General features: G+C 48.0%; 2 protein-coding genes across 6 annotated transcripts in view; one reads left to right on the top strand and one right to left on the bottom strand.

Moving 5' to 3' along the window:
* Nucleotides 1–205: 205 nt before the first annotated feature.
* On the bottom strand, nucleotides 206–11,883 carry MRPL14 (mitochondrial ribosomal protein L14). Of its 3 annotated transcripts, none has more exons than XM_036381137.2 (3): nucleotides 11,845–11,883; nucleotides 4,558–4,644; nucleotides 206–863 (listed from the first exon to the last, which is right to left on the bottom strand). In XM_036381137.2, the coding sequence occupies exons 2-3, from the start codon at nucleotides 4,629–4,631 to the stop codon at nucleotides 497–499; spliced, it is 441 nt and encodes a 146-aa protein (XP_036237030.1). In that variant the 5' UTR covers nucleotides 4,632–4,644; nucleotides 11,845–11,883; the 3' UTR covers nucleotides 206–496. The 3 variants fall into 3 exon arrangements, with proteins under 3 accessions (XP_036237030.1, XP_036237032.1, XP_036237031.1); XM_036381139.2 differs by lacking the exon at nucleotides 11,845–11,883 and adding an exon at nucleotides 11,819–11,836; XM_036381138.2 differs by lacking the exon at nucleotides 11,845–11,883 and adding an exon at nucleotides 11,800–11,827.
* Nucleotides 11,884–11,957: 74 nt separating this feature from the next.
* Nucleotides 11,958–13,569, top strand: part of TMEM63B (transmembrane protein 63B) — a 48,994-nt gene continuing 47,382 nt past the window's right edge. Inside the window, exon 1 of one of the 3 annotated variants that reach the window (XM_054514249.1) lies at nucleotides 11,958–12,104. The gene's annotated coding sequence lies outside the window, so the exon portion shown is untranslated. Of the gene's footprint in view, nucleotides 12,119–13,569 lie in introns of all 3 variants that reach the window. The other 2 variants (XM_036381135.2, XM_054514248.1) reach the window with 2 other exon arrangements.

Genomic DNA, 13,569 nt, shown 5'->3' with positions numbered 1-13,569 from the left:
TACTTCTTTTAGGCAAAGAAAGAAACTAATCCTTTTATTGAATGTGCCAAAAGCACCCATAGTTCATTACGTATCTCCTCTACCCTATTACTTGTGAATCCATTTTGTAGACCCCCAGTATCACTGGGCCAGGGTTGAGTCTTATTCCTGGGGAACTGGGAAAGGCAGAAATAGGGAAAAGAGAACATAAGCAATACAGCACAAGGATTTTCACGGTCTCATTTTAATGATGACAAACCAGATTAACACCACAGGAGGAGTAAGGGTGAAGGACTGTTTCCCAAACATACTGCAGGTGTTCTGTGAAATAAATCAACCTTCTTTTGGAGAAAAAGAAACTATTTCAATATTTAAATTAGTTGCTTGAAATTCTTAAAAGGGAAGAGATATTCTTGATGAACATCAGCTTTTTCATGTTTCACCAGTTTCTGGAAAAGGACCTAGAACGACTACTGCATTAAAGGATATAGAAGGATTGCTGAAGACCTCTCAGCATTCATATGAAGTTGCGGGCAATGGCCAATACTTTGGAGAACTCGCCTTCTCTTCTTCGCAGTGTATAGGGTATTGGTGTTCTTATTCTAGTCCCTATTGGGTTCCCGTTATCTTCTATGAGTACCACATTGTTGGAATCAAATCTAGGCGTCATGGTGGGGCCAGGCATCTTGTGCCCTACAACTAAAGCCTTCTTCTTTTCTCCTTTGATAGCCAGAAGAATCTTATCTCCAACTTTGCCAACTCCAGTCTTGTTATACACGTGGATACATTTTGGTGGCCGGTGGTAGGGCGTGTTCCCCAAGGCGCTGTTGTCCACCACTCGCACGCGGGTTAGTTTCTGTATTGCTCGGCATGCTCCAGTGATGCTAGAAAAGACAGGAGAGAATGACAGACAGATCTCCTCAATAATCCTTGGGGAGCAAAGGCAAACCCAGAACAGAAAGAATCTTGTCAATACACAAACCACTCAGGAGGCACCAGCAATGAATATATACCATGAGTGACACACTGATTGAATTCAATGTGCTTTTTGAAAGCCAGATGCTACTTGGGGCTTTGCACACTCTTTACTAAATGTCAAATACAAAACAACCTTTCTACTCCAAAACACAACTAAAAGATGGCATGAAGAGTGGCTTGTGTACCATGGGCTTTTTAGCAACTGCAGATGATGCAGCTTCAATCTACAAGCAAAAAAATGCGCTCACTTCTGTTTCAAAAAGCCTGCAGGAAACTAAGACTCAAGTCAGGCTCCTTCTATCTTGCACACAGTACCCAGCACTAAGGACTTTTATGATCCACCTTCCTTTCACTGAAGTCTGTGAGTCTCACAGTTTATTTTGTTCTCAGTAAGACCTCTGAGGTCCTGCTGTGGCTGTCCTAAGCTGTTCCCAACTAGAACCTAAGAGATCACCACCTTCCCCATGTAGAAGGAATCCAGAGAGACACACTCTCTTCTGTATACTTGCTTTGTGGAAGAAACAACATAAATAAACTGCACAATACTAGTTGCTAGGTCCGACTCTGAATATTCTTGGGAAGAGCAGGAACATACTACCTTATAGAAACCATTATTCTTTTATTCAGTTAGCTCAAACTCAAGTGATTTGTCGCTTGTCTTCAAAGGACACCCAAACACAGACCATTGGAAAAGAAGGAAGATCCTCTCTGCTGCTGAACAACTGCTTTGCAATGAGGTACTAGAAACATGCTGGCCAGAGCTGCAGGAATGCAAACCTGCTGCCAGCTGAACTATTCAGTGACAGCATATGGAAGCAACCTAACCATTCATCTTGTTTTTCAAAAGTGTGTAAAGTAAATAGGGACCATCGTCCCTTCTTGAAGAGGAAAGACCTGTATTTGCAAAGCTACCTAAAAGATGAGCATGCACACCAAATGTGATGTGGATGGACATCAGCTGAAGCAGGAATTTTTACACATGTGAAGAAGGACAGTGGAGTCAATTTGCGTAAGTCCACCTGCTCCGGAGGTCAAGCTCTGCCTTTCAAGATCTGTTTCCCAGAGTAGAGGCCTCCTTTAGCTTTCCTCTCTCTCTCAGAAGTCACTAATCTCTGCAACCAGCCATGCCATCCCATCCAGTCCCATCCCATCCTCTGGCAGGGACTGTGGTACACCACACTCTCTCTCCTCTGCCCACCATCTGTGGCTGCACAACTGGGAAAGCAGAAGAGAGGAGGCTGGAGAAAGACAAGTGTTGTCACAGGAAGGAGCAGGGAAAACCTCGGTGGGACCAAGTGTACAAGACAGCAGTAGCAAATAGACATAAATATGACTGTCCAGGCACCACTAGACAAGAATAATGGCACTGGGAGAACTTTTTCTTTCCCTCTTTTTTTTTCTTGATTTCTGCCAGAGTCTTAGAGGAATACCCCACAAAGAAAAGGTCTCCCCATTAAGTTTTCTGAAGTCCTGTTCAACTTTATGGACTGGACTTCACCTCCCTGTCATTGTCACTTATACATGCTCTGGTAGTTTGACAGGAAATGTGTTTTCTGGGATGCTGTGGTTGGGCCAATGAATGTTCAGATTTTAATACTGGCATCTACTGTGGCCATTGGGATGTTGGATCCACCTCTGAGAACACGGGGTTAAAAGCAGAGCTCTCCCCTGGGAGGCTCTCTTGGGTTCCAGGTCTCTCCCCCATCCAGCTGCTGCTGCTGGGTGGGGCAGGGGAGCCATGCGGCCAGGTGAGGTAGGCTGAGGCTTGGACCGAGAGGGGAGGTGAAGAGGCCCCTGAGGATGGAAGGGTGGGAGAAGCACCAGGAGGCACCGGGCAGCCCCCCCAAGAGGGAGAGAGAGTACAGCCTGTGCTTGAGACTGCTACCTTGAAACTTGATAACATGTGCCGGCAGCATGGCTGGGAAGGAGAAGCGGAGGAGGGGGGAGGATGCAGCGAGAAGGTGTCCAGCCGCTGTGAGAGTTCCTGAGAAGGCAGAGTCCGAGTTTTTAACCCTTTTTGGACAATGAAAACTTTACAGAACATTGACCTTTCCTAGAAGAGAGATAGAGTGGAAGATGAGGAAGGAAATGGGCAAATGTGAGAGGTCTGGGTGAGTGAGAGATAGTGGAAGAATAGAGAAGAATCCTAGTGGGAAGAGATGATGGAGTGGCTTTTGCTGGACTCTTTTTGTACAGCCATGGACAGAACCATGTTCCTTGTGACACAGAGACTGCATTCTAGGGGGAGGCAATGCCTCAGAACCAAGAAGGTTCAGTGTTGGTGCCCCTCGGCCCCAGGGGGTGAAAAAATATGGGGGGGACAGGTGTCCCAAAGGAGAGACTGTGCTCTTTTTGGAACGGGACAGAGCATCCTTAAAAAGACAACCCTAAAAGCAGCTCTGGTCTGTGTTCAGTGGTGGGAGCACTGGACCTGAAAGGAAGAGGTCACGACGGCAGATGTACTCCGGGCAGTGCCACGAGTGACACAGAAACACACGAGGCTTCGACTGTGTTTCCAGGGGAGGCCTATGGCACAAGAAGGACTCCTCTCCTCTTGATGAACTGAGGATTGATTGTTTGAAGGGTGGTGCTGGACCAAGAGTTGGTGATTTGGGGAATAGATGCATTGTGTTGGAAATATGGTGGGGGGAGGAGGAAATGTATTTGTAAGGTTTTCATTTTTCGTGTGTGTGTGTTCCATTTTATATATAGTTGTAGTGTAGTTAAGTATTAAGTTGTGTACTATGTTAAGTATTATTAAAGTTTTGTTTTCTTTTCTTTCCTAAGTAGGAGCCTGCTTTGCTTATTCCTGGTCACATCTCACAGCAGAAACCAGGGAGAAGGTATCCTCATGGGGGCACTGGCATTGTGCCAGTGTCAAACCATGACACATGCTTTAAATGTATGCTGGCCAATGCTCTCATGCAGCCCACTTAAAGAGAAAGTCAGAAAGAACTGGATACCTCCTTGAGATAGCTCCCAGGACTACCACACAACCTAGCCCATATCTTAATCCCCCTTCTGGGAACGACTATTCTCATCCTTAGAGATTCCCCAAATTGGCACAGTGTACTGTGGAATTAAACTCTATGATTTGTGCAAGGCATTGTAAAATATGAAGTCCATAAATTTAAAACTTTAAATGCCTAGAGCAAGAAACAAAAGAAAAACAACAAAATAGACACTGTTAAGTATGAGAAAGTAATTTTTCAGATTATTTTTATTCTAAATAAATTATAAACTGTTGAATAATTTTGAGCACTGTAATTGGCTCTGCATCAGCAGCAGCTTGCTCTTGGGTTTTTTTGCACTTGCATGAGAAACACAGACACTTTCAACTTCTACTTGCAGGTCCATGTATGGCTGTCAAAGGCCTAAAAGCCTCCTTACACACATATGAAAATGCAGAATGCTAGGAACCTGCAAATGGAGTGTCTGGGCTCACTTTTCAACCTATGAAAGGACAAGTGTAAGATTTACAAAAAAAATTTATTACCCTTTTGAATTACAAATGCTGTATCTTATTCTTGATCAACTTAAGAGCATCTCTTCCAACCATGAAACATTCTGAAGAGAACAAAAGCAAACTCTGAAAGTTACCTGAACTGTCGTTGGATCACAGCACTGCTTAGATGGGTTAAGGATAAACCAACTCGTCTATTCAAGAGAGCCATTTGGTAGCCAACCCTGCATAAGAAACAAAAGAATTATTAACTCTGGAAAATGGACAGAATTTGGTTCGCTTTCTTTCCTTTACATGAATCACACACTAGGGCCTCAGCACCTATTAAGATGGTGCAATCCACAGGACACAGAGTGCTAGCAGCAGCTGCAGCACACTACAAGCAGATCTACAACCCCTGCCTGAATTCAGGAGACAATGTAATTCAGACACATATTCTACAAAGCTGGATTCAGTATCACTGCATTGCAGTTTCCTAGACACGGAGGTAAGGGCCCTTCTGTGTGCACTGTGAATCATGTAACAGGAAACAGGTTTGAGAATTTCAGATGTGAACTGGTTTAGAGGCTGCAATGCCCAGAAAAAGTCATCATGGTTACTTGTAAAAGCTACCAAGGTTACCTACAAAACTAAGCAAAAGGCCAAATAACCTATAGACTGGCATCACAGCTTCAGGAAACAATTTGCCAGACAAGAAACAAGTCAGAGCTCCATTGGTGAGGGCATGCTCTCTCTTGGCATACAAAGGTGTTAAGCAGCCTCAAGTTACAAGACACGGTTACGCCGCTGCCAGTCTTGCCCTGTTCAGGCTGCCCAGAGAAGAGTTCCCTGTACCTTTACAGTGCTCACTCCATGCTGCTGTACACTGCACATCACCCTGAGTGCAGCAGAGCTGGGTTACAAGGGTAACCTCACTGAGAACCACACCCTCCTCCCTGCCTACGTCTGTGGCAGCACCCTAACCCCATTCTGTCAGACTGACTGGGACCAGCTTGCGTGCGCAGACACAAAGGCTTATCTGAACCCAGATCACTCTCCCAAACATTATTAGGGAGCCATGACCCAGGTGGTTATGCCAGCAGATCCAAGTGAAGGAAGGAAACAACACAGACCTAGAGCTAGGCCTCTTTCAGGCCAGCCTCAGGTACAGCTAAGACTTTCCACCTGACTGCAACTACCACCATGTGACACAGCTTGCTGTGACCTTGGCAGTGTAACCAACATGTGCTCTGCTTCTCTCCTTTCAAAAGCAAACACTAAAAATCCATTGACCTCATCTCTCTCTGACAGTTCTGATGAGTTTTGGGCCAAACTATAATAATACACTGTAAAGCCATTTTTAACCTTTATTTTTAAAATAAAGCTGAGTTAACGTCTCTAGAGAAAAAAAATACCCACAGAGCCTTCAAATAGACAATGCCACAGCTCTTAATACAACCAAGTGAAGTCCAGCCTAAATCTTAACTCTCTCTTTTATTATTTTTTCCTCCAATGTGTTTGCTTACTTGGGGATGTGTGTAAGTTTTAGGGTCTGCAGCTGTTCTACAAAGCAAGTGTTACCTGAGAGCACAATGAAAAGCACAGGACATGTGCACCACAGCAGTTTTGAGTGGTGCTACCTGAGCAAAGCACAGGTGGCAAACCAACTGTCAAACAGGCAGGTTTGGAAAAGAACAGCAACAGCCAAAGCTTACATTTATTTACTTAAAAAAAAAAAAAAAGCCACTTTTCTGTGGGGTAGATGATCATCAAATGAGTCGAGAGCTTGCCCACACTGTCTCCTCTCTGAAATGTGACTCCAAAAAGGCTGTGTTTATGCCACATGTCCTTACCTGTGTGATCCTAATGCCTAATGACAGCAAGGCCCTGTTGCATTTACAGTGCTGCTGGCAATCAAGGTCCAATACCTGGCCTTGCTGATGCTCAGATTTTTAAGCAAGTTCAACTATGCTGACTTGCTTTAAGCCCACCATCTGCCTGCATCCTGTTCTGCATGTGAGTGTGCTGTCTCCCCATGGGAAAGAATCATAATGAGCCTTTGGATCCCTCTAGAAAACCCAAAAAAGCAGCAGCAAGTTGGCCTCTCTGTTGTCTTTCATGGACACTTCTTGGGGAATTCAGAGAGCACTGTCACCCCCATCTCTATTTCCTAGCAGGCATGGTAGCCTTGGTGGCTGGGGAAGGTGTGTCTGCTCATCCTCATCACTACATAAGCGAAGTCTGTGAGCTCATGACAAGGCAAGCACAGCTGCAGGCTCTGACTGCTGTCAAAGGGACAGCAGCATTAAGACCAACATACCCAGATGTGCTTAAAGCACAACTAAAATGTGCTTAAGTGTTGCATAAACTCTGAACTCACTCATCGCTCCTGGGACAAGTCACTGTTTGTTTCTACCCCGTAGCAGCAGTGAAGGTTTGAAGTTACAAAACTACCAGCGGAAGCATCAACAGCATTAAGTGTCCAACGACTGTTTATTTTTTCAGATGACTCAGTATCCCCTTCTCAGCTAAGAATCATTCCTCAGTACATTAAGATGTGTCACAAGCTAAGAAATTTCTTATGATTGATTATTTGGTATGAAGCATCCTGTTAGCAACTGAGTAAACAGGGGGGATGCTTCCAATTAGCAGGAGGGTTCAGGGTGGAGGGAAAAGAAGAATGCATCTATGGCATGAAGAACAGCATTCAAGGGTGCAAGTGTGTTCACACACTTGAAGAGTGAATCACAACTTCAGCTATTGTAACATGCCAGCTTCCTTTCTAGAAAGGACCAGCCACTAGTCTGGGTCTCAACCAGACCCAGTCCCAATTTGATCCCTCTGTGGCTGTGAACTTTATCTCTCTTGCCCTCAGTTTAGCCCTAAGGAGTTGCTAATTACTAAACAATTAAGCTTTGAAGGGCAAAAAAACCCGTTCACTTTGGCACACTTTGTGCTGCCACACGAACACTCCCAAGCTAGTGCCAAAATTGAAGAGAACACTCCCAAGTTGGTGCCAAAATTGAAGAGCTGCTATAAATCGATGACGGCCATCAGCCCCAGTGCCCCCAGCACTTTTCTCCTTCCCAGTACACCTTGCCTCACACCAGGGAGCCTTAAAAAGGCTCAGAGGAAGCTGCACTTAGGCACAGGGAATGTATATGATCCAGGTTTGCTTCTGAAGGTGGCTCTTTGCAGGTCACCAGGTTTCAGTGCTCCCAGGTGTATGGGAAGAGTAACCCTATACCCTTCAAGCACAGCAAAATTTGTCGGAATTCCCAGAAGTCTGCCATCGGTACTACCCAACTGATACAGGCAGGAGCGCACTGCAAAATACCCTGGACAGACAGAACACCACCACTTGCTTAGTACTTAGTCACTAATACACTCCTGACCAAGGACTTATCTTTGAAGGGGGCTTTGGAGGTCATCTAGTCCAATCTCCTGCTCAAGCAGGATTAATTTCCAAGTTTTCCAAACTAGGCAAGAGCAGTATTTAAATAGACACTATCCTAAAATGAGAAGCCTCAAAGGCAACTACTGATATAACATTGACCACTCATAGCTGCACCAAAGCAGCAATAAAGAATCAGAAAGAGGAATCTCTTGCTGTTTCTATCCTGCTGCCCCTAATTTCTAGTAGTGGCTCTACTTCATGAAAATCACAGTCACAGATACTTTGCCCCTCTCCACATATCTGTTAAAAGTTATCACGGACCTCAGACAAGAGCTCAAACTAACATTCAGAAAAAGGTGAGGAATTTGTTAATCAAATATTCACTAAAATGACCTTATTTCTACTTCACTGAATTACTTTTGAGCATGCAGTAACCTGCTACTGCAAATACTCTTCTCAAGGACCCTTCAGCCTTACCCCATTCAATGCAAAAGATTGACATAGAATTCCAGCACTGCTCAACAAAGAAACTCTTCACCAGTTATAAACATACGGAAGTTATTTATCCACTGCACCATTTTCAAGTGCTCTAGCTATCACCTTCAGTGGTTTTCCTTGATATTAAAGAACTAACTTGTATTTGCTGAAATCTTGAGTGGCTTTTGAATGGAGAAATTCTGGAAAGTTTCATCCCAGCTAATAAAATTTGAAAACACAAAAGATACATGTACAGCATGAGTAGACCACCTCAGGGAACTGATACAGAGCGAGGACATGTGCCAGACAAGGAAGAGAGGATTACATACTCACTTTAAATGAACATCAGGGCACACAGCACCAAAGAAGCCCCGTGTCCCCCCAACACACACTTCCATCACCTCCCTCAAGCTGGCTTTAGCACTTATGTAGATCAGTCATTTTTCAGCTAGCTCAGCCTGAAGGCACATGAACACTCCTGCAGCAGAACGTGGTCTGCAAGTCCCAGTCTGCAACACAAGACTGGGACTTCTCCCACTGGCAACTCAGCTTTATGTGGTGACAGTATCTCCAAAGAAACACCAGGAGACTTAGACAAGAAAAGAATCTCTTCTCATTTCAGCAAAAACACTGGTGTGCCTCACAAGAATGGTCTGCATGAATCTGCTCTACTAATACAGCCATGGGAGCACTGAAAAGGTCTAGATCTGAACACTCCAGAAGCCGTGCAACAGTTCTGACCAAGGTCTTACCAGTGGTCTACACCCGAAAAAAAACAGTCAAGGCACCATTCTTACCCTGCCTGCATGCTAGAGTAAATGTAATTTTAAAGAGTGCTGTTACCTGGCAATCCAGCAATACTTTCCTTTTTAAGTTTTGGAACTAACCCCTCCTCCCTATATTCCCAAGATCTCTAATTCCATAATAATTCAGCTACTCCTTTTCCTTCTTTCTGTTGGCAACTCATCCACACAGACAGGCCCCATAGAAAACCAATGGATGTTGCAAAGCAAATGCTGAGGCCATCTACCCAAAGACTGCTGTCAAAGCCAAAGAAACCAGATAAAAATATTCTTCACTTTTATAGCAGTGACCTGATCTGCACAGTCAAACAGTGGGGACCAACATCACCTTTATTCTTTTAAAAGATCAAAACAGACATCCTCCAGGCAGCATAAAGATTTGAACTGCATCTGTCATCCAGCATTAAAACACAGGAAATAAACTCAAGACAGTACATGCAAAGCAAATGCCTAAACCCCTACTCTGCCACTGCAGGTCTATTTATAGACCGTCTGCCACAGCGAGCTGCAGGAGCCAACTGTGAACTGGGGGACTCAATCTATTCACAGCTCTCCTCCTAAAGGAAACAATGTGATTAAGGGCTGTGTGTGTTAAAAATACACAAGATATTCATTACCAAGACATAATTGGTTTTATATTAATGATTAAAAAAAAAGACCAGGATTCATACAGAGGAATTAAGTCTTTTTTAAATCTGTTTATGAACAGGATTAGCTATTAAAGAGTATATTTACTGATCCAAGCTACCAACAGAAACTCATTACAGGTATATCTGTTAACAATTTTGAAGCAAAACACACTAAGCTCATTTTCTAGACCATGATCAGGAATGGCAGATAACAAAAGAGCTGCATAAAATAAAACTTACTTTTGACATTTTAAGTATCCAGAAGTCACAACTCTAAAGTACTTATATAGTACTTATTGTCCTAATATCAGAACACCTAAAATCATCCTATATATTCATATTCACAGCACTGTACTAAAATAGGGAGGGGTTATTCTCAGTGCACCAGCAGAAAATTATGCTACAGAGAGGACAACTATCTGCGTGAAGTCAACAGAAATGAGAAGTAGGGCAAGTACTGGATTAGCTCCAGAAGTTCTCGCTGGTGGGCCTGTGGGGTTTGAGGTGAAGCCAAGAAAGGTCTCTCCCCTGTCTCTGCCTTTTGGGAATCACATGTGAATTCAGAGAACTGCCCACACCACTGTAATTTTACACTGCTATCACCTCTCAAATGTCTCTTTACCGGTTTTAGAAGTATTGAGGTCCCAAGAGCAGGACAATGGTGGAAAGCCACAAGACCGGATTTGGTTCCCAGCCCTGACCCAGGTGGCCAGCCCTCAACCAGTAAGGGCAATCACAACCCAGACAGCAGTAACCACGCTGGGGGGAGCTGTGGCAAGGAGAACGACACAAACAAGAAGGAAGAGAAGATGTGTAGCTATGTCTCGACCATGAAAAAACATCAGGAACAAATGACCTAAACTAGTTGTTCACAGAAAAAAAAACGACAGTGGCTCTAGGTCTTCCTGATAAAGCTGTACCAGAAAAGGATGCCTAATGCTGTTGGAATTCTGGCTTAAGAGAAACATGACCCGGAGACAAAGGAACACTCGCATCACAAGGTAGTACAGAGCTACCTGTAGCTTTGGTGGCATAAGCCTCATCTCTCGCTCAGAAACTTCCCTTAACTCAGTCTCTCTCTGTCCAAAGACCCTCTCAGGCAAGCCTGGAGCTCTGGAACCAGAGAAGGCAACAGAGCTCAGAGGAGCATCTGTGTCCTGCTGTTAGAAAGGCTGGCTTGCCTAACTGTTTGGGACTATAAATATTAAGTTATTCATGCTTTTAAGAAACATGTCATACAGTCTTTTCCCCCAATTGCCTCCCCTCACTCACTGGACCTCCAAAAGAGCTTTCTGGAGAATAACCAGGAAAGCACAGACTGGTGCCCACACTTCCCGAGTCCCGATGACACACGTGAGTAAATGCCACGCTTGTCAGGACACAGGAATTTTGGTCTAACTTTGCTTCATGACTACTCACACCCACAAAAGCCTAACCCCAGCATCGCCGCCCCACGCGAATTCTGAGCAAAGAAACTCCCTGAACATGCAGGAACTTCAGAAGAGTATTTTTCCCTCTCTCCCAGGCCGCTCCAGTGTGCAAGCGACAGAAAGGCTGCAGCTCCCGGCTGCTTCCCCGCGATGTCACCACCCCGTGCCGCCCTGCGTGCCACGCCAACTCGCGCCGCACATCTTCGGGGACAGAGCAGCAGCTCATGCTCAGGGCTCACACCTCCCGAGCCCTGGGCACAGAGCACCGGGGGCACCTGCAAGCGGCTCCCTCCAGGGCATGGGCGGCAGGGCCGGGACCCGGTGGCAGGGAAGGCCCGGCCGTCCCCGGGGCCCACAACTGAGCACGGCAGCGGCGCAGCCCAGCGCCCGGGCGCTGAGAGGGGCCGAGCCGCTCCGAGCCGCTCGGCCACAGGACCGTGTGAGGGGCCGGCGCCGTCCCCGAGAAAAAGCCAGCGTGCCAGGAGCAGGCCGGTCCGGCGGCGGGGCAAGGCCGGCTACCGGCCCTGCTGGGCGCTGCGATACCGAGCTAGGCTACCCTGCGCTGCGCTGCACGGCCAGCATCCGTCCCGTCCCAGTCCCGTCCCAGTCCGTCCCAGCCCCGTCCCAGTCCCGTCCCAGTCCGTCCCAGTCCCGCCGCTCGCACCCCGGGCCCCGCCGCGGACCCCCGCGTGGAGCGCGCGCGCCCTACCGCCCAGCGCAGCCCCCGTGCGCACGCGCGGCGCCGCGGTCCCGCCCCCCCCCCCCCCCGCCGCTGTGCGGAGCCGGGGGCTGCGCGCCCGCCCACTGCCGGGGCCCCGCCCCCTCGCCGAGCGCAGCCGAACCCAGCCGAACCGAGCCGAACTCGACCGAGCTCAGCGGTCGTCGCTCGCTGCCGAGGGCGGCGGTGAGCAGCGCGGTACCGCAGTGCCCGGTACGGCCCGGGGAGAGCCCGTCCGCGCCTGACACGGGGTAAGGGGCCGCCGGTAAGCGGGCGGGAGCTGGGGCACTGTGGGGCGCGGCGGCTGCGGCTCCTCTAGGCCCGGAGGGTTTTTGCCGGTGGGGATGGTGGGGGGTCCGCGGTGGCGCCTCAGGCCGTGCTGAGGCCGGGCCGGGCCGGGCGCGCGGCCGTTGCGCCGAGCCCGCGGTGGAGGCGGCCGGGCCGGGGCCGGGGGCGCCGCTGCCATCTTGGGGCGGAGCGGGGCGGGGGGCGCGGTGCCCGTGGAGCGGCGTGGGCCGCCCGCCGCCCCAAGGCCGCCAGGGCTTTCCTGCTGTCCCCCGGGCGCCTGTCCTTTGCCGTCCCTCGCCTCGGCTGCTGTTGGCTAACCGGGTTTGTGCATCTTGGGGGTCGCCGGACCCCCGCCCGCGGCGCGCCCGGCTCTTCTGCGGTCGGCGCTTTTGTGCGTCGCTCTTGCAGGCACCGCTGTGAAGCAGAGCAGCAGGGCGGCAGGAGGGATGTTCCAAGGGTGGTGGGAGTAGCGCGGAGTTTTCTGATACTGCCCTGTTTATCCTCCCCGGAATACTCGACAAAGGCTGTCGGATACAGCTCATGACCGTGGCCAGATAGCCAAGCAGTCCCTTTTTGCTCTTGTCTCAGTCGCCAACCGCTCCACATCAGTAAGCCATGTTTTTTTCCTCCTGCTGTAGAGTGCACCCTTTATTTAGCTACCTGCTGGAGGGGGCATCACGCCAAAAATCTGCAATGTGGCTGCAGTTACACTGGTGTTCTCAGCAGGTTTGGTAGCTCTCAGCTAGATGGAGAGCAGGTGTTTTGGCAATTTGAGGTTCTGGGCACCTCCCTCCCTTGCTCATCTCGGTAGCAGTTAGAAACAAAAAGCGTATCAGTGTGTGCTCAGGGTGGCTAATTTAGTTGTGTATAGTCCTAGAGGAGTCCCTTCTCTCCTGGATTTGTCTGTTACTGTGAAAGTGTCTTGCTCCATAGTGTCATTCTCTGGAGGAAGCACACACGGAAGGCCATGGGCTTTGGGGCAGGAGCATCCGATTAGCGGCGGTCACAAAGCTGCTGAAGGGTTGCATGGCTCAGGCACCTTTTGGGTGGTGCCGCCGATGCCCCACCTGAGTGTGGGACAGAGCCTTTGCAAGTGCATGGCGGGGACCAGTGCCTGCCCTTCCCCTCCAAACAATCACACTGTACAGTGCCTAATAGCTTTTATTACTCTTAATGCTTCTGAGAGAGGCAGAGCTGACTACTCAGCTCATAACTGACTCCAGGAGGACTCCATTCAACCAGAAATAGCAAAGCATTACTTCTAATGACTGCAATTAGCTGGTATCTACCGAGGAAGGCCTTTTTCATCTTGAGCCTTTTAGTAGTAGGAATACGCTATCTTTATGGGGAGAGAAGTCCATTCTGCAGTCTTCACCTGGATACCAAAAGAGCAAAATAAACATGAAAGAACGTGCCTTTGAGGGGATT

Source organism: Molothrus ater, chromosome 3, assembly GCF_012460135.2.
Source record: "Molothrus ater isolate BHLD 08-10-18 breed brown headed cowbird chromosome 3, BPBGC_Mater_1.1, whole genome shotgun sequence".
In the NCBI taxonomy this organism is placed as follows: Eukaryota; Metazoa; Chordata; class Aves; order Passeriformes; family Icteridae; genus Molothrus; species Molothrus ater.
The sequence above is the reverse complement of the archived record's forward strand: the minus strand, read 5'-3'. Positions and strand labels throughout refer to the sequence as shown.